At 41.4% G+C, this 21310-nt stretch overlaps 1 protein-coding gene across 1 annotated transcript in view; it reads right to left on the bottom strand.

Annotated features, from left to right (window-relative positions):
- Positions 1–21310, bottom strand: part of AFF3 (ALF transcription elongation factor 3) — a 276318-nt gene that overhangs the window by 99577 nt on the left and 155431 nt on the right. The window contains exons 6-7 of the mRNA XM_056862161.1: positions 17510–17546; positions 9993–10044 (exon numbers count right to left, since the gene is read on the bottom strand). Coding sequence (XP_056718139.1) covers positions 9993–10044; positions 17510–17546 — 89 coding nt within the window. The remainder of the gene's footprint in view (positions 1–9992; positions 10045–17509; positions 17547–21310) is intronic.

Raw genomic sequence — 21310 nt, 5'->3', positions numbered from 1 at the left:
CAGAGGTAGTTTGCCATTGCCTGCCTCTACATAGCTATCCTGATATTTCTTGGTGGTCTCCCATACAAATACTAACTAGGGCCGACCCTGCTTACCTTCTGAAATCTGATGAGATTGGGGTAGCCTGGGCCATCCAGGTCAGGGCTGATGTAACATTACCAAGACAAAAATGCTGGCATAAATAAACACTTGTATTGAATGTCTGAACTTCCTACACTCCCCTCAACATGCTCCCTGCCGTCCCTAAACAGCCACAGTGCATCTTAGGATACTAACAACCTGTTCCTGAGAGCTGCAGCAGCATGGCGGCGCCTCCAAAGAGGTTTCGCTACTGCAGCGGGGGGGGGGAGGGGGCTATTTTAAGTTAAAATCAGGAAAGGGGGGGAACCCCATTGAAAACAGCGATGCTGCAGCAACAAAAAGGTGGTGTAGCACAGCTGTTGCTTAAGGGGAAGTTCCCGGGCTGGTAGGGGTTAAGAAGCTGCCTAATGGGGCCGCTGCTGCTGCAGTCCAGGGAAGCTGGCGTAAGGGCTTTTACACTGGCAACCGTGCCAGTTTAGATGACGCAAGTGGCATGGAGGTCACGCCACCTCTTAAAGCCAATTCCCCCCCCCCCCAGGAATGTGCCCTAAGTCTGGAACCTTCAGCATTATATAAATCCTAGCCAGGACACTCTTGCTCAGATTATAGGATGTACAGCATGTGAATACATCTGCCTTCATGTTGTGTACCCGTGTACTTCATGTACTTCATCATGTATGAAGAGGAATTTTGCACAAAAAGGGAGCGATTTGCACAAATGGCCAAGGAGAAGAACAAATGTTGTTAAAGCATATTGCTAACAATGCTGTTCTCAGAACCATACTGGAAACTGAAAAGGCAGTCAAAGACATCTGTTGCATTTAGAGAAGATGATTTTGAAGCACAGAAAACCTTGGCCAGAAAGTTATGTTAAAATTTTGTGGAAGATGACTGCTGGAAAAGCACAAAAGCAAGAACAAATTCCTTTGCTTTAAAACACACTAAATAGATAAAAACAAAATTTGTCCTATTCCCTCTTCTGTAAAAACCCTCATCTGACAACCAGCCAGAATAAAGAACAGCTAGGCATGCTAATGGAAAACTGGATAGCTGTCAACTCTAGTGAGAGGGTATGTTTCTTTGTAGGCAGAATTTTATGCCTCCTTACAATCACTTTCCAGCTCCAACTGGTAAGGTCTAACATCTGCTTATGCCCTCTGCTGCTAGGAATATTCCCCAGTGGCTTGATAGGAGCATACCTTGCAACCTACGTCACCTATAGTTTTGAGAGCTGTAGGCATTGGGGGGGGGGGGAGTTTAGAAACTATCTCCAGCCCTCCTACCACAGATTATGTCTTTGTAAACAGATATATACCGGTACATACATTTCTATTATTTGCCAATGGTAATTAATCAAAGAGATTTTAAAAATACAAGCCACAGATTCTACTATCATTAAGCCTTTGCCCTCCCCACATGTAATATGGACAGGACTGCTGCAGTTCTTGTCTAGATATCATACTTCAATTTATAGATATTCAGTTCACAAGGTGCCTTCCAACATAGGCAAAACATTCACGATCAATAATATATAAACCATTGAAGCTACAAAAGTTAACAAACCAGATAAACCCATAATAGCACCATAGCACATTAAAACTAATTGAGATAATATATTGGGGTCACTTGGAAAAAAGCGTTATGAGAATATGAACTGGTATTATGATTATCATTGTTATTTACTCATCAGAAAAGGAATCAAGTGTATTGCAAACTGTTTATAACTTAGAAACAAAAGTAAATATTAAAAGATAGGCTAGACCTATGCTACTATTCTTCATTTTACTTGCTTATGATGCTTCCTTTGTTTGATTTTCAGTACAGAATTCATATTTTTCAGTTCCCACCATTAATTCTGGTCTAAAAGAAACAAAATGGATACTGCCTTCACTTCACACTCTAACAAGTACAGTTGTGATTTACTGTCAGAAAGAAAACTATTTCCTGTGACATCTCAGAACAGGTTATTGCTTCTTTGAGTGTTTTAAGTATGTGAAGCTTTGATTAAGATGGATTGTTTTCCAGTGGATATGGTCTTCGAGAGAGAGAGGCCGTAAACTACATCATTTTTATCTTTTTCTATCCTTCTAAAATTCCACACACTTACATCATTTTATCCATCTGTGTCCTTCCAAACATTTCAGTTATAGTATTTCACACAGTCATCTTGCCTCTGTATCCCCCAAATACAAAATCAACACACCATTTATAACAAGCTACCTTAATATTACTGCAGAGCTGACCTAAGCAAAACATTTCCACAATATGTTAATCAGTAAAAGGCAAACATCAGTTTCTAGTTTTATCGTCCCTCATAGTTTCTCATTTCATAAAAATACACCAACATTCAGGCTCTGTTCTTTATCAGATATTGAAAACAGTACTGTTAACGTAGCCAGACTACACAGACTACATATTTGCATGGTGGTTTTATAAGTAAGATATTACAGTATTTTATATGGAAAACATGGTTGTACATGTGGGGACCTGTAAGACTCATGGGGGAGGGGATCTGTGGTGGCAGCAGTGTCCTGTTGCTGCATCATTCACTAAATCTCCTATTTCCCCTACCAGCCACTCTGCCTACTCATTTGTCATCCTCTCCACCACCTGCAGGGAGTGGTGGCAGTTCCCGCCCTCCCCCTCCTATCTGGCTCAAGCAGCTGCTTCTCCTCATCTGATGTCTCCCACATGTGGCTGGGTTGGAGAGGAGCACAAGCTGTTTTGAGGAAATCTCCCCCCTTTTAAACTTTTGTATTTTTCTGCAAACCTTGAAAAATATCTTCTGCTTGCTTCATGGCCGCAATCGGTGCATTTAAGTATCCGCAGATGGGGCCATTTGAGAATTAGCTATTTTGATACACTGCCCATGTTTGGATGGAATTATGTGTGGCATATTAATAAAAGTGTAATACTGTCTTCAAAATCCTAGCTATCCTTGGTCAATATAAACTGAAAAAAACAGTATCTGATATTGTTAGGTGATGAGATTCTCGCAAGTTCAAGCGTGAGCACATTATGTTCAATACAATAAAGCTTCAAGGATGAAGCGAGCATATTTTGTGCAAATTCAAGGATAAATGCCAGATAACACAAATACCCAGACTTCCATCACTTTAAGAAGCACTATTAACTATTAAAATGGGTAATTTTGGGGTAGGCTCTTGGGGGAGGGGAAACCCCACAGGCAGATATAATGAGAAATCACTGTTCAGAAGTACTCATCTACTTTTCAGAGATTCCCATCTACTCAATTTAGGGAACATGGTAAAGTCAATTTCAGGTAACTAATGTAATTGTCTATTTAAGATTTTGGGGCTGCTTTTCTAAAAAAAAATGTAGACTCAAAGTAGTTTACAAACATTTACAAACACACAGATTCCATAAAAACAACTTCACATAAACAGACATAAATACCATCAACTTAATGAAGGAAGGCTGAGAATACAAATAGTATTCACAACTAGCAATTTAAAACCTGTAGTACACAGTTACAGCTAAAGAAGCTTCAATAAAGATTCTTGCCAGTTTTACACAAAAGCCCTTTTCAATTGAAACACCTTATATTACCTTTGAAAAAAAAGGCAGAGAGGAAACATCTCTTACTCTTACTAGCTGCCAGTTCCAAAGCTTTGGTACAACCACAGTAAAAATTTTGGAAGTAACTGAACCAATGAATGGAGTTACTGCTTAGATTCATACAGGGAGAGGCAGGCCATTAAGTATTTGAGTCGCAGGCCATGAAAGGCTTTAAAGCACCTTGAACTGAGCCCAGAAACAAACAGGTAACCAATGCATTAAAAACAAAAGTGATGTGATAGGAACCATGTGTCTTAATTAAAAGGCAGGTTTGGTTGCATTCTGAACCAACTGAAGTTTTGAGGTAGTCTTCAAGGGCAGCCCCATGCAAAGCATATGGAAGTAATTCATACTTGAGGTTATGCTGGCATAGATCAGTATGGTGAGGTCAGCTAAGTTAAAGGAGGGAGTTCGTTTCCACACTAGATGTAATTGATAGAAGGCACCATTAACAACTGCACCAATCTATTCTCCATCAGCACAGACAGGTCCAAAAGCAGCCCTGAGCATTTAACATATACCTGGTAGCCTCTCAGGTGGCATGGGATGGCTAAAGTGATATGAAAGAAACCGTCATAAACTTCCAGTGTCACTGCAGGATGTGCCCATTCAGTGTGGAAGCCTCAAAGTGGGACCAAAATTCTCTAGGAGTAAATTCGAAGACCAGTAGGAGCTCTGTTGCAGGAGTAAAAGATATTGAATGTAGTTCCTTGAAAGTTTGTGAGATAAGCACATTAAAGAGGCTATGGCACTTAGTTGTGTGTGTGTGTGTGTGTGTGTGTGTATATATATATATATATATATATATATATATATATATATATATATATATATATATACACACACACACACACACACACACACACACATATATATATATATATACACACATATATATATATATAAAAACAATCTCCCTCCAATCCAGATCACTCCATTATATATATATATATATATATATAATGGGGTGATCTGGATTGGAGGGAGATTGTTTCCCCCTTTACGAAGACTTAAATGTAAATGTTCCTCTCATGAATGCCTGAGTCAGGAGAGTAATAAACCTGTCTGTGAGAGTAATGTTTGATGGTAGCAGTAAATCCAGTGAAAGGATGAATTAACTGCCATTGTACCTATGAATGTTCCATTTGTGCATGGCATTTCAGACATGCAGAAACAAAATTAACTTGTTCCTTTGAGGTTTTACCAAGGTCAGTCTGAATTCAAACAATTGACTATGTGGGTGCTTTGCATTCTTTTCTTTTTTAAAACAGTTGAGAAACCTCAATACTTTTTTTTTAAGACATGGGGAAAAATAATTACATCAGTGATTCCCATTTAGCATTAGGAACCTTACTCAAGTATATTTAATGGGACTTACTCCAAGGAAAATGTTCTTAGGATGGTACTGCAAATCGTGTAACCATTCCTTAGTATATTTTAGCTCAGTATATTTTACTTCAAATCCATGTTGGTTGCTTAGCTCCTCTTCCCATAAGGGTAGTAAACACAAGGATTCTTCTATGCACTGTGCATTAGTGAGAGCTCATCAGTTTCTTACTTCTCGTTTTGCTCTTTTCTTTTATTTCTGCCATTCAAGTGATATTATGTTCCCTGTACACCTGGGATGTAGAAATAATGCTGTAATAGATAATGTTCTTGTTAATGGTATGGAGCAACCATCTTTTTCTTCTGAGGGTCAGCAACTGTGGTGAAATCCACTGATTAACGACTGAAATTTAAGTTGATTAACCAGCCACTTAATTGAAACAAATTGCCTTTGTTTATTTACTTCGTGTACTTCTATACTGATTTTCAATAGAAGTTGGAAAAGGGGTTTACAAAATAAAAGACCTATATCAAAATAAAATTAAATAATGTATAGTAACTCCTACAATAACAAGAAGCAGGTAGCTGAACTTAATTGGCAAGATGATCCTGATGAACCAAGAATGTTTAGAGGATAAATGAGCCTGGGGGTCATGCAACTGCCAACACTATCAGCAACAGAAAACACTTTAAAGGTTTTAACCATCACCTTCAACTGAGTCTAAAACTTAGCGGTAACCAAGGACACTTTTGTAAAACATCTATAACGTGCTTCTGCAGCAGCTGCTCCCTCAGTTTTATCAAAAGACAAGCAGTAGCATTTTTAACTACATGAAGTTTCCAGAGAGTGCTCATGGCAGGCCAAGATAGAGCCAATATGGAAGTCACTAAGGCATAGATGATATTAAATACATCTATTATTATTATTATTATTATTATTATTATCATCATCATCATCATCATCATCATCATCATCATCATCATCATCATCATCATCATCATCATCAACCGTTTTCTTTTCCACTCAGCCAACAGGGGAAAAAATTGAAACAAGCTTTTATAATATGTAGCATAAAAACCATTAAAAACAACAATTAAACAGACCACATACACAAACAGTGGCCAGATCCTTCTGTTGCAACAGTGTGCACAGCTATCTTACCAACCAAATCTGAAAACAACATTTTCAGCCCATTCCTGAGGGGGGGGGGCAAATTGGCATAGGAGATGGTGTGACTCTGTGAAAGTATAAGTGCCCCTTTGCCCTGTTATAAAGTGGCATGGACACCAGCTTGGGGACATTTACGCTGGCGCTGCAGAGTGGCGGAGCAAAATGGTGCAGGAGTGGCAGGCAGCACAACCCCCACACCAGTGCAAGTGTGGCATGGTGTCAGACGCTGGCACCAAAGGAAGTGTTCCTGGGGGGATTCCCAGTGGTAGTCAGATTCCTGAAGACTTTCAGCATGGGAATGCCTACTTTCCCTGTTGTAAAGTTATGCCAGGTAAAACTGTGGTGCAACGATTATAGGCATTGCCTCACACATGCACACCACTCACCGCAGCCATGCTTCCCATGGCGGCTGTGGAACCCAATGGGACCAGCTCATAAGGAGGCCAAGCCCCCACGGCAGCACCCAATAGCGGAGCCCCCCCTTCATAAGCTCCAATCCCCCCACACACAACGTCCGCCAGGTAAGGTGTGTGTGGCTAGAGATGCTGTCTCTCAGCTCCCCACCATGGGGACTTACAGCAAGCTTCTCCCCACTCATGTTAAATAGCATGAGGAAAACGCTTTGCACAATATGGCTGTCTCTTTGCAAAAAAAAAAAAAAAAAAAAAAACCACCCACGCAGGAGAGATCTTCCACCACTCTGTGGCGGAGCTCTCCCACTCGAGTTCCATTTCAGATACAACAGATGCACAGGCAGGATCTGATGGGGCGCCTGCACCATTACAGGTAAGCTGGGCAATGCACTCCCAAACCATCTTTCCCCCCCTCCCTTCTTCCAATGTCGGCAGCCCTCATGGGCCAGGCATCTCGTGTGCTGCTCATCAGTCCTAGGCAGTGGCAAGAGCTCTGGGGCCCACATGTTGCCCTTGTCCCCTGTCCCTGCTAACGAGGTGGTGTGATGCTCTGGAGTGAGGGCACAAGGGAAGGCTGAGACAGATGTGCAACTGTTTCCCATCCCCCATGGTAATGGTCATGGAGGGAGGGTGTTGGAGTCAACAACAATACAATCTCCTTTATTGGCATGAAATTGAAACATGGGGTGTCTACATAGTAACATAGAATTGTTGCAGTTGAGCATTTCTGACAAGGCTAGAACATAAATAGATAAAAAGATGCTAGAATTAGTAAAAGCCCTCTAGTTAACTTGCTGGCGAACATTCACAGCAAGTCTCAGGAGTGCTGGTGTTCGTAGCATCACCAGGCAGAAGTTCGGGGGTCCAACATTGCATTGGTGAGGTCAGATGGGGAGGGGCCGGTGGTGCCAGGGGATCTAGATAGGTGCCATGAGTGGCTCGGGTCCACTCTGCAGGGCAAGTGTGGGTTGATCACTCTCCCAGCCACTGTGGCGACAGCCTCTGGCCACCGTGAGGCTTTGCTCGGAATGGGCCAGGGTGTCACCAAGGGGAAGATGTAAGTGTGGGGTTCTTGGACGACCCGTCCCGCTCTCGACAACCTCTGCACTGGCTGCAGCCACCTCCCCACTGCAGCCAGTGCCTCAACCTGTCCAGAGGAGTCGCCTTCGCCAGGGTGAGAACCCCTCTGGCTGCCATTGTTGCCGTTGAGACCCTGCCACTCCCTAGCACTCCTGTGGCTCTGGCCCACAATCTTCCCTCCCCCCAGGCCTCTGCCCAGCCCGCTTTGCCACCTGACATTTCAGAGGCATTGAAAGTTTTGGGGGTCGCAACCGCAGTGTGGTTAATGATCTGCAGCCTGTCTTTGATAATGACACAGGCCTTGTGTGGTAACCTCTACTTGCTTACAGCCACCTCCTACAGTCTACAACAATCATACACCAGCAACCATGGACTACCTCACAGGGACATTAGCCTTAGGCCCAGATCCAGATGCCAGAACCACTCAGGCAATGCTACAACAAGACTTAACAATATCAGCTATACTATCAGGGGCTTCGAAAGCCTTCGACAATATATCAGCCTTCGACAATATATCAGGGGCTCATTTACTTGCTCATCCTCCAATGTGAGATATGTAAGCATCTGTCAACAATGACCCACAAAGGACCAACATGTCAAAAGGATAAATCCGGAATAACTTGACATAAACAATGGAATAATAAACAATGGAATAACTTGACATAAACAATGGAATACTTGCTCATCCTCCAATGTGAGATATGTAAGCATCTGTCAACAATGACCCACAAAGGACCAACATGTCAAAAGGATAAATCCGGAATAACTTGACATAAACAATGGAATAATTCAGAAACCCATTTCAAACTATTATCTGTTGTTATCTTGAAAGACAACATTCTCCAATAAACAAAATTTATGGTAGACTCTAGTGTGAAAGTAAACAGGGCTTAAGCAGACATGATACCTTTCTTAGACATTACAGTTGCTACATTTTCAATAGAATAAAGGAAAAAACACATATGTTTTCAAAATCATTTAAACACAGCATTCATTTCACTGCAGAAAATGTTGCTTGCATGTTGGCTCCACAAACCTTTAGAACATCAGTAGCCTTTTCAGAACACAGCTCATTAAATGTTGTAGATTTCATTGTCTAAATCCATGTTTGACCTACAGGTAAATGGTGGGCTTCTGCTATAAACGAACCAAAATCATGAGTTCACTTCTCTATCATACCTCCAGATGGCATTAAAAAAAACCTTCAAATGTTTACTGCCATGCATTTTTAAAGAAATCAAACAACTATTAAAATAATATTTAACACTCACATTTATGAAAGTTAAACTGATAACATTATACTTATTGTTAGAAAACTTATTCACTAATTGTACTCCATAACAAAATCTCCAGGAAAAAGTTTTCACAAGCTATGCTGAATGACTTTCTAAATTAGTTTGAAGAAGTATATAAATCTGTATTTACAGCTGTTATTAAGGATATCCAACAATAAATCACACTTATTGCACCCTTTTCCGTGCTGGCACTTGACCATTTAACAAATCGCGGCACCTTACAAGATTTACATGACACAGCACTCTGAATTTAAATAACAGGATCTGGAGGGTATAAATTGTAGACAAGATGCACTCTGGCATTTACAGGTTTGTACTGTTACACAAAAAAGCTTCCCCTTCAAATAGCTATAAAGGTTGAGTGATAATGTAGAAACTGAAACTAACCCTAATCACATGGACTAGACCAAGACTGCTTATCTAGCCAAGCTTTCTTCCACTGCCGCTCTCTCCTACAAACCTGCGTCTATCTATTTGATGGTTTGAAGGATTTTATAGCAGTAAAAACAGTTGAGTCCTTTGTATATTGAAAAAAAGGATAAAAGGTCTCACTATTGCATTAGAATAAAGAACACTGATAAATTACAAATGCCTTTTCTGATCCATTCCTCCACTGCTTTTGTTAATTCACAATCATCAACAAATTGTGGGAGACCACTGATAGCTGTAATTGGATTTCAGTAGTTCAGAGGGTGAAGCGGCTGACTCCAGTCTTAAAATTACATCAGTACATCAAGGGCAATATGTGACATGATATCTTTTAGCCCATGTGCCAAGCTTCAGCTTTCACACAAAATACTTCGCAGTTTTTTTTAACAAAGTGGTACCATGCTTCTTAAGGGGGGGGGGAGAGAATACACTCGGAGTGTTATAGAGTCTCTTCTGCAGTCAAGGGATGTTAAATTAGTAAACCATCTATCACCAAACGCATTTTAAGAATACCATTTTAAAGGTATAAAGAGGATAAAGCAAACAAGCAAAGAGATACAAACTTGAATGTCAAAACAAAACCCGTTATTTAAGACCGTATATACTAAGCTTACTTACGATATATGTGATGCACTGTTTTCTGGAATCTTTGGCTCAACATCACCTTTTCCTTAGAAATGAGAGGAAAGGAATGTTAATCTATATTAATAATAAATAATCCATGAATTTAAAGAAACCAGAACATTATCTAAAGGACTTTCTCTCCTATGTGAAACCATGCACCAACTTTGTTCTCTCCATTGCTCTGTATTTGTAGCACCATTCTCTAGGGTGGTATGTTTATTTGCAGCTGAGTTCCAGGTCTTGTTGGCTATCGCTCCATTTCTCTGGAATGGGCTACTAGAGAAGGAAAATACCTACCTTCTGGATTTCAAGGAAGAGCTGAAAGGCAGCCCTGTTTCAGATTGCTTTTAAAGCTAAATTTTCTCTAGAATTATATTAGTATGGTAGGCAGTTTTTGTTGGGAGGATGAAAGTTTGCGTATGTGTTATTTTTTTAAGTTGTTGTTTTATATGTTTTTCTGTTTGCATATATTTGGTACTCTGTCTCAGGTTCTGAATTTTCCAGTAGAAATGATGGGGTATAAATATTTTAAATAAATAAACATAACAGTTTTTCAGAATGCATACATATATTTATTTAGGAATTCTTTAAAAAGATCACTTTCCTCAAATTCAAGACAGATAACATTGATGAGACAATAAGACTACACAAGAAAACATAAAAATACACAAACAACAAATATACAACAGGAACAGAACACAGAACAGCCCTCTGCCAATAATCTCAAATGAATGCAAAAGAATTCTCATTTAATTTTTCAACTTCAGGACAGCATCTTCTGGTACACCCCCCAAAGAGCATTATGTTCCACAGATGTAACTTACTGCTGGTCTCTGGCCTTAGGAGTGTGTGACTGTCCTTGACAAGAGCCAGGGCCTTTTTGGCCCTGCCTCCAGCCTGGTGAAACTCTCTCCCTAGCAACACCAGAGCCCTGCAGGACCTTAAAGAGTTACACAGGGCTTTTAATACAGAGTTGTTCCATACAACTCAGGACAGCCACGGATGTCATCTGTGGCGGCCTCACTACCTTCCCTCTAGGATTGCCAGATGGGTGGTATTGGTGGGCAATTGCCCGCCAATCCACCCAGCTGCTCCGGAGCTGTGGCTACGTGTGCGCACAGGATGATGGCACCTCCGGTTTTACTTCCAGAAGTGCCGCATCGCTGCGGCTGCTAAATCAGCCATGGCGTTAAATCAGCCGCAGCGATGTGGCACTTCTGGAAGTAAAGCTGGAAGTGCATGTGCCCGTGTGCGCCCACGGCCACCCCTAAAACCTCCTGCCGATCAGGAGGGAGGACCTGGCAACCCTACTTCCCCCCATCTTTGTTCTAGCTAAGTTTATGATCTATGGGGGAAATTTCTGGCTGCAACACTTCTCAGAGGTACCTACTTCTGTTTGCGCCATCTGTTGTTTTAGTATGATTATTTATGATTGATTTTATTGTTTTAATGAATATGTATTATTATTGTGTCGGTAAGCTGGTTTTGAAGTTGTTACCTGCCCTGAGCCTGGCTTCGGCCGGGGAGGGTGGGATAGCAATTTAAGATAACAAATACTTAAATAAATAAACACAATTAAAATAAATGTCTTGCATCCTCTGCACGAGGCAAGAGACCACACTATCTTATACGGAAGGTGATTCCATAGAGTGGGTGCCACCACTGAAAATGTGCTGGCATCCATTATCCTCTCTTGGTGAGAAGCTGGCCTTGTTTTAGAGATGTTATTTGAAACAGGGACTCATATTTAGAGAACTCATTCTTCACCTGTGTGGATCTTAGGCCATGAGAGGCTTAAAGTATTAATACCAGCAACTTGTATTGTAATCAGAAACAGATGGTTACCGGTGGATACTAATCGGTTTACATATGGTCATGATCCTAATACCTAGGGTTATCACATTATATCTCCCCCCTTTTAACATACAAATCTAATGCCTCTGTGTCTGACATAATGCCTTTTCTACTAAGCGATAGGAATCCCAAGGCTACATTGTCAGTGGCAAGATTTGTTTCAGTCCTTATATCCCTCAAACGCTAGATATATGATGCTCAAGATCAATGGATCAAGGAGCTTCTAATGGATAAAAGGAAAGGGAAAGGAAGGAATACCTAGGGTTGCCAGGTCCCTCTGTTACTGGCGGGAGGTTTTGGGGGCAGAGCCTGAGGAGGGCGGGGTTTGGGGAGGGGAGGGACTTCAATGCCATAGTGGGGGAGGGAAAGAGAATAAAATGGAGGAAGAAGGCTGGGGGGTGTCTGCCAGGAGAGGCTACACCTGACAGCTCGGGAGTCATGACCTCTTGTTTGTGAGGCCCACTCCATTCTGAGGCCCAGCTAATACCACCAGGACCATGGAGGAGGGCAAGGGGCTCAGGCAGGCCAAGGGGGTGCTTCACAGTTATTGTCAAGTTGCCCTGACCTGGATGGCCCAGGCTAGCCTGATCTCTTCAGATCTCGGAAGCTAAGCAGGGCTGCTCATGGTTAGTATTTGGATGGGAGACTACCAAGGAATACTAGGGTTGCTGTGCAGAGGAAGGCACTGGCAAACCACCTCTGTTAAGTCTCTTGCCATGAAAACCCTACGGTGTTGCCATAAGTCAGCTGCGACTTGACAGCACTTTCCACCACACTGTCAAGTTCCCTTAGGTTTGTGGCTTGTGACAGAGAGATGTTAAGCTTAAAAGGTTGTGAACATATGGTCGGCTGTATTGTATTTCCACTGATAACCGGCTGAGGCATGTATGTAAGAAAAATTAAGCGGCTAGTGATTTTTGATATGCATCAGAAAATTAACACATAATATGCAAGGAATTCAATTAAGTATTAGCTCTTGGGAGTGCAGACAGGCAGGCTGTTTTGCGTATTCTTACTTAAGAGTTATTGTTGCTTCTAAATAACTCAGTTTGCAAGACCTGAGCAAGGCTGTTAATGGCACTTAACCCACACACTAAATAACTGCTTTTTATCTAACATCTTGGTGAATTTCAACAGGTAAAATATCAAAAAGGAAGTCATTTGGTTTTGTGAGTAGTCTTAACTTTTATTATTTGGAATATGCTGTTGGTTATCTATGTTTCTTCTAAGGAAGGAGTGCTTATTGCTAGGTGATTAATAATAATATTGCTAGAAGATTAATATTCGCAGTGTATGCAGAAAGCACTACAGATAAAACTGTAATTTCAGGAGAGAGGCAATTATATTTTAACTGCTGGAGAAAATGCTTAAAATGAGATGCAGGTTTTTGCAGTTCTTATTTCAGATGGAACATCTGGCAACACAGAAGCTACCACATTATCAGGACTCTGGAATAAGTGTCTCAAACCTGCAGTCAGAGTTGTTCTAAACCTAAACAAGCTTAGTATGTCAGTGTAAATATTAAGCAACAAGTTGACAGTGTAGGTATTTATTTTTATCTAGTTTCTCAGCCCCACCCCACCTCTCAGTATTACTACTAGTGAGGCAGCTCATTAAGAGTAAAGCAATGAAAAAGAACACTAGCTAAAATGCAATAAAAGTAACCAAACATTCTAAAAAAGTTAGGAGTAACAAGCCCATGTCAGGACAGCATTGAACCCACCCACCACAAGTAATTATGCTTGAGAACTCTCTGTTCTGAGAACAGTTTTTGAGCAAAGTGTGATCAGAGCTGTTGATCATTAGAAAATAGTTGAGTTTTTAAAAACATTCATACAGACTCACCAAGGTTGTCCCTTCCCATATGTCAGGCACTAGCCTGAGAATGGTATGCTGTGGTTGAGCCAGATGCCAGCCAAGGCCAACATATTATTCCTCTTCCTAGGTGTTTTGACTTTCTTCTCTGGGAACCTCCAGACGGCTCCAGGGAGGGGGGTTGCCATGGTACCCTGAGCTATCTGACTTTTGATTATCTATATATGCCATGCAATGTACAATTGAACCTCACTAGTATCCTCTTGTTTCCTGGCTTCTGTTACCTGTTGAATTTTCCTAATAAATCAGCTTTTGTAGGACCCCCTGCCTGCTGAGTCTGTTTATGGGATTATCACAGGACTAGAGCTCACACCATAAACAATTTTTTATCCATGAATAAAATGTTACCTCACAAAACAGGTTGTCTCTAGGGTTGAGATTTCCACAGCACCGAACCTTTCCTTTCCACATGTGAGAGACGATGTTTCCTGAATATCCAAGGCTAAGAAAGACTGATAGTGCAATCCACAAGGGGGGGGAGTGCTGAGGAGGTGGCGTGACCCCAGCCCCGGCATAAATGCCACTTGCGCTGGTGTAAGGGCCAATGAGCTGCATACAGTGCTTCCACGGGGGTTGGAGGAACGTCCCTGTTGGGTTGCTGGCCGCAATGCAGCAGGCCGCTCCCCCCACTCTGGATTGCACTGTTTCGTTTTGGGTTTGAAGGCTTGAAACTGCTTCATATAAACACACTTGTAATGTATTTGTATGTAGAGTTAGTCCAGCGTATGCCCATTCATTACAATTGGCTTAAACTGGACTCACTCTGCATATGAATACAATGCAAGTATATTAATTCAAAGGAATGCAGTTCCAAGCCTGGGGCCTGGAAATGAAATTGACCAAGGCTTTTTTATCCATGGAAGCATGACATCTTCAGGAAATGAAACAACGCCTGGAAAGGAAGGGTTCCTGGCTATGGTGACCAAGGGAACAGCAGGAGGTTAGGATGGCCAGCGATTGTGCAGGCACAAAAGCAGCACAAACACAAAGCACTCACTTTGCTACTTTTAAGAGATATTCCTTGATGAATTGTAACAACATCTTCCAGGTGTTCAAAAGACAGCCTCAACTCACTGAGTATTTTAAACAAGGTTTGTTTTGTGAAGTTCTCAGCATCCTTGGCCTCAGCACACTCAGCAGGATTAGGTGCCTACCCATTTTATTTCATAAGGTGGTTACCCTGGCAGTCTTTAAGTACCCTTGTTGTAGTCTTTTTCGGGCTCTACAGGTAATTCTCAGGATCTTTAACTGTGCCTAGAAGTAGAATAGAGTGATCTTCCCAAATTTGCAAGATGGATTTCTGATAACTCATACCAGCAAGCAGCCATATTTTTTCACTAGCTGAAGCTTCTGGAGAGTCATAGGGAGCCCTATGAAGAGTACATGGAAACTGTCTAGCTTGGACCAGATGAGAGTATGGGTAACTGGCCAATCATTGACTCTGAAGGAACAGCTGGCTCTCCAACCAAAGGCGGGGAAAGGCACTGTGCTCAGAGAAAACCCACACCTCACCTGAAGCAATGGATCTACTAATATTCCCAAGCTACGAACCTCTTCCTTCCTTCCTTCCTTCCTTCCTTCCTTCCTTCCTTCCTTCCTTCCTTCCTTCCTTCCTTCCTTCCTTCCTTCCTTCCTTCCTTCCTTCCTTCCTTCCTTCCTTCCTTCCTTCCTTCCCTCCCTCCCTCCCTGGCAGGTTACTAGTAATTTTTGTTGTGGAACTGGATTTTTTTTTTTTTAAGGACGATTTCTTGCTCTCTTTTAGTATATCTGCTCGGTCATATGAAACATATACACTAAGGCAATTCCAGTTGGCAGGTTTCTGTTCAATGTTTATACGTTCCTGAATTCTTATACTTGGATGGTGCATACTACCATTCAAACACCATTTGGTACGCATCTGATAAACGGTCTTTCTGAGGAGGTGGTACAATGTTAAAGCATACATTCCAGGAAGAGTGTTGAACTGAAGATATTGTGGGTTTTGTGGTGATCATTCTGATCACCGACACCATCTCTTAGCTAGGGTCAGGCTGCCAGGCAGGTCCTCATCATAGTACCATGTCTCAAACTATCTGTAGTGTCTGTCTGTATCACTTGGAGTTACATCATCCATCAGGGACAAAATACCAAAGATGTCAACTGGAACCCCAAGTTGGAGGAAGGTATTTCAAACTGGTAAGTGACTCAAGCAGATGGAATTAGGGAAAATGGCTTACCCCATTTGATTACTAGAGCCAGTCCTCTCTTACCTCTAAACTATACTAACAACAGAAAAATAATTATTGCCCTGATTAGGGGAAGCAAAAGGGGAAGATCAGCACACACAGTGCTGCTTTTCTTTTCTCTACCTGAACAATAGCCTCTCTTCTCACCCCCTTATTCATTTTGTAGGCCGCCATTTTTTTATTTCAAAAATCATGGTACGTAGACCTTACTATTTACTCCTAGGCTCCACCAAGTACCAGAATTTTTACCCTTGGGAGGGTGGCTGGGGGAAGCACGAACACAGAACTGGTATTTAGCAACAGAGAAAAAGTACAACTGTGCACCCTGATCTCTCTCCTTCTGATTTTCTCATCATGGCAGTTTTCTTTTTCATCATTAGTCTACTTCATGAACCATAGCATATTAACAATTTAACACTCGGAGATAATTGCCAGACCTATCCTAACTTTCTGATTTAAAGCAAGTTATGAAAGTTATTTTCCTCTTAATGTTAGGTTCACAGAAGCTGGTCTATCTTTATCTCCATTTTGTTCTTTAGTACTTCCTGCTATCATTGCTATATCCATTATGCTATTGAAATCCGTCCTCGTTACCATTTTATTATTTCCTTGGTGCTGGTCTTCACAGCAATATCAAACAGTTGCTGGTAATTAAGCAGCACCATCCTGCATTGCTTTTCTACCACACTGCTTTTCAACCTTGACCTTTCCTTAGAGAAGTGCTCTCCTGAATTAAACCAAAAGCCTCCTAACATTTTCCCCCTCTGGATAGGTTTCTCCTTGCTCGGTAGGTGACCAGTCATTTTCAAAGCTCTGTCTACTGGCACAGAATATTTTTCATCTTCAAACGCAGCTTCTGTAATTTGCAAATAGTGCTATCTGCTATAACAGAGGTCACAAAGCTAACACAATACAGCTTATGTTAGGGATGCTTTCATGTTGTGAACAGGATTGGGTCATGTATTTTTAATATGCAGGGCAACATTAACACCAATCAGGTACATCAGGGGAAAGCTTGTCTCACATAACAATTCCCTCTTTCCTTGCAGTCCAGAGGCCACGTTTTAGTTGCATCTAAATGCAACTAAATTCGCTGTTCGCAGATGGGCAACGCCTACACGAGAACTAGCATGTCAGCAATGAATTAAAGATCCTTTTGTATTCATGGTCCTTCCTTAGCATATAGTTCAGGACTCTAACCAGAAAGACTACGAGAACTCTACATTGTCTACGTAGGTGTTATGTGTTATTAACAGCTTAGTGCTTTAAAAAACAAGCATCCAATCAGGAATTTTGGATATATCTATTTTACATGAGTTTCTTCCTTGTTATCCTATCCTGCTAAATTTCATCTTACTCATAGTTTACTAGTTGCTGACCTCCTATCCTGCTAAATTTTATCCTGCCCATAGTTTACTAGTTGCTGACATTCATGATTTTAGGTCTCCGTTTGGAATGCAGAAATAACTATATATTTCCACTATTCATTCCTTTTTGGTTTACATATAGAATCAGCATTTCCATCAAATGTAATTGCAAAGTGAAGGTTGATCTTACTTTGATTGCTGTGCCCTGTAGAGACATGCTGCGATTCCTGAAAGAACAAAAACATGAATCAGTTATATAGTTTATAATTAAAAAGATGAGGTATAGCGAAATAACCTGGGTTAACAATAGAAGTATATATTCACATTTAGCTCAAGTTTAGGAACTGCCACCCTTATGCACACACCGGAAGAATAGATAGCAATTCTACTGCATAGAGGACTTGGACCACTGCTTTTTCTAACTCTGGGGAAAAACGGAACACAAAGTAACCTATTTGGGATAGAATATGGCATTTCTTAATCTACCTCCTGGGCTACATTTGAACTGAACACCTGACCTGCAAGCATATCTGCCTGAGGAAGCCCAATCCTGATCAGTGTCACAAACTAAGTTGGCCCGAGCCCTCCAATACCTGGACAGGTCACCAATAACAGTTCTACTACATGGCCAATTGACCTTTTAGTAATCCAGTCATTAAAATGAAATTAAGCAATTGTACATGTTTGAATAACAGAGTTCTTTTAACATCCATTGCTTTCCTCTGCATAGCTACTCTGGTATTCCTTGGTAGTCTCCCTTCCAAGTACTAACCTGGGCTGACCCTGCTTAGTTTCTGAAATCTGACAAGATCAGGCTAACCTGGGCCATCCAGGTCAGGAGGCAAAATATTACAGCATGCTAATATATAATATTTACTATATTTTGGTACACTCAATGTTTTTAAATAGCTTACAGATTTCTGAAGTACTGTAAAGTTTAGATCAAGATTAAAGGTGAACAAGGTTTACATGCCACAGCATACATATTCTAATCATCTATATCACAAATCTTTTGCTTGACTAGTGTCCAGGGCATTTCCAGATTGTAAAAGCATGAAGCCAGGGTAAAAAATCTAGCACTGTCAATTTCTTGGCACACAACTTTTCCCATTTGCTCGTAAATGAATATTACTTAAGAGACAAAGCCAGAAATTTAAGGCTACAATCCTTGCAATAGCCGTTAATGGTCATAATCCCACCTAGCTCTGAGGAATCAAGCTAGTACTGTATGTTTGTATTGCATCCATCAAGCCAAATAGGTACCCAAGAAAACAGCTGAGGCACCATTTTGGCCTTGTATACATAAACAGCAGCAGAAACAAAGTGTCTACCTTTGACATAATAAACTCAAGTAATTGTTTGAACAGATAGTTTGGCATTTGCTTCTGCATGACAGAGGTGTACCGTCCATTTACCAGAAGAGTGAAATTTTATATGGCAAACCTGCCTAACCAGCCATGGACCTCAGCACCTGATATGCTGTCATTATTGTATCTAGTTTTACCCTTAAACATAATGTTGGGTGACTTCATAATGGATTTTCACATGGAATCAAGGTGGATTACGCATAGTGAGTCAGTGGCCATTTATGCCATTTGTTTGTCCCTGTCCTGTCTCACGTTTTATGACCCCGCGTTCAAAAAACTGAATGCACGGGGACCGAGACCGGGACAAAAAAATTTGGCGGCAGCTGCTGCTTTCCGCCTCCCGGGCCTGTGCATCTCTCCCCCCCTCTCCCCCCACCCATTCCCGCACCCCCCTCCCAGCACCAGCCGGCATTTCAGCCCAGCTCCCGTGCGCCCTCCTTCTCCCCCCCCCAGCACCAGCCGGCGTTTCAAGCCCACCTCAGAGCAGCCTTCAGCCTGCTGCCTGCTCCCTGGAGCCTCACCCTCAGAGGCGAAGCGGCAGCGGCTCCTTCCGGCACCAGGGCCGTGCCCTTCTAGGCGGTGCGAACCTCCACCTGGCAACCTTTTGGCTGGAAAGATGTTGCTGAGCACTAAAAGGTGCTCCTTCTCATGCCCCATCCCGCCATAAAGCAAGTGATGGTCTGTCATAACACGCCCTCCATCATGGCTGATGGCTCAGGGTGCTCGCTGCTGCTCCCTACCTATCCATAAGCAACCCGCCCTTATACCTGCCAAACTAGTTATGGCATAAACATAAACCAGGCCTAATGAAGCGATTAGTAACTGCCCAACCTGAACATCATGAAGCAGGTGGAAAAAGCTTTCCCCAAAAGCCAATCAAGGAAGAAGCCTCAAAACCTGCTTGGCCCCAACTACGGCCAGCTAATCCTGTGCTATTCAACGGAAGGTGGGTGGATCAGCAACAGGAGGCAAAAGCTGCTTCACAAGGGAGAAACAGCAATAAAAGCTTCTCTCTCCAGCCTTCTCGTTGGAAGGCAGCTTTTGACTTGCAGCCAATCCGGCCTTGTGTCTTATTCAAATTGGACTGGGGCAAATCAATCCCCGGTTTACCAGCCAGGAATGCCTCTTGTAGAGAAAATGCACTGGATTGAGATACAAAAAGGTGATACACTTTGAGCTAATATGGATTATCAATTTTCCATGTGATAAGGTTTTCATCCATATGGATTTTTTTGTTGTTGCCTGTATTACTAAAGAAAGTGATAATTCACAGTGGGTAGCCGTGTTAGTCTGTTTGCCCTTTTTGACTAAAAAAAGTGATGTGAGCCCTTTTGCCACATATGCTTATGTGCGGGATAAAGATTCCACACATTTCTAAGTGGTTATATAGATGTCTGCCTTGAGTGTGGAAGATACAAAGCCCCCCCCCCCCCGGGGTGTCATGGCTACAGTCTTCTCTTTATTATTGCTTTTTCAGATTTTTCATCACTTATGTACACCAAAATACTGAAATGACCTTTTACAATAGTGATTTTTTTGTGATTTAAAACTTGTATATACAATCAAAGAACCATTTTAGGGGGTAAATGCAAGATATTTAATTTCATAAAGAACGTGCATGTATAATGTAAACTATATTCCCATTTATGCCGGCAAATAGCCTTCAACAATGCATGGAGGAACAGAAAGAATTCTTTACTCTTCATTCCATATTAACGGAATGAGTCAGTAACCAGGGGCTGAGCAATGGTCACAACAGAGGGTTGCAATGCCAGCCTTGGACATCTGTACTACAGCATTTTATCACACATTTAGGAAGTAAGCGAGTTCCCCCATATTTTCTTTGTGCTAAACTGGTAATCTGTATTCATTCTCTGTGCTGGCAAAAAGAAACTTGTCACTCATAATAATTTCCAAGTAGATTACCTGGCTTCTTGTAACAGCTCCAGAGTATAATGATTTTGCTCATGTATTCTTATTCTGTACTTGTTTCTTACTGATACTTACACCTTATCACATTTTGTTTACTGATTTTATTTGCATAGCAAGAGGAATGAAAAGACCATACCAAAGTACAGTAAATGTGATAAGTACCAAGGAGGGGGGAGGGGGGAGACACACACACCATCCAATAACAGAATATAAATATCAACTTATACCACAGGCCAAATACAGGTTTAACTAGTACAGATGAACTTCACATTAGCCTCCAATGGACCAGCAGACATGTACTTCACAGAAGTGATGTGTAATTATGCCACACCAGAAAACTGTTGCTGTTTTGCAAAACAAAAAACAAAAAAAAACTTCATCACTTTGGCAAAAACACTGCGCTAAGTCTCCCAAGTATGTCAGCTCAAATTTGCTTTGAATAATTCAAAGCAATTATGATATTTCATTGAGTGAGATACATGATAAAAGCTGGTAATATTTTGTAACGGCAAGTATCTTGTTGATTATGAGAATGCATTACTTTATATTATTTATGATCTCCTGATCTTTAGATGCTTCCATCTATACCTGAAAGTGCCATTTCAGTTAAGTATAAACAATGTCAAGTACCCTTTTCAGAGGCAGTTTTACTGTTCCTGCAGAATATTTCAAATGAAATAAACTGTGAAAAT

Source organism: Euleptes europaea, chromosome 16 (assembly GCF_029931775.1).
Source record: "Euleptes europaea isolate rEulEur1 chromosome 16, rEulEur1.hap1, whole genome shotgun sequence".
Lineage (NCBI taxonomy): Eukaryota > Metazoa > Chordata > Lepidosauria > Squamata > Sphaerodactylidae > Euleptes > Euleptes europaea.
The sequence above is the reverse complement of the archived record's forward strand: the minus strand, read 5'-3'. Positions and strand labels throughout refer to the sequence as shown.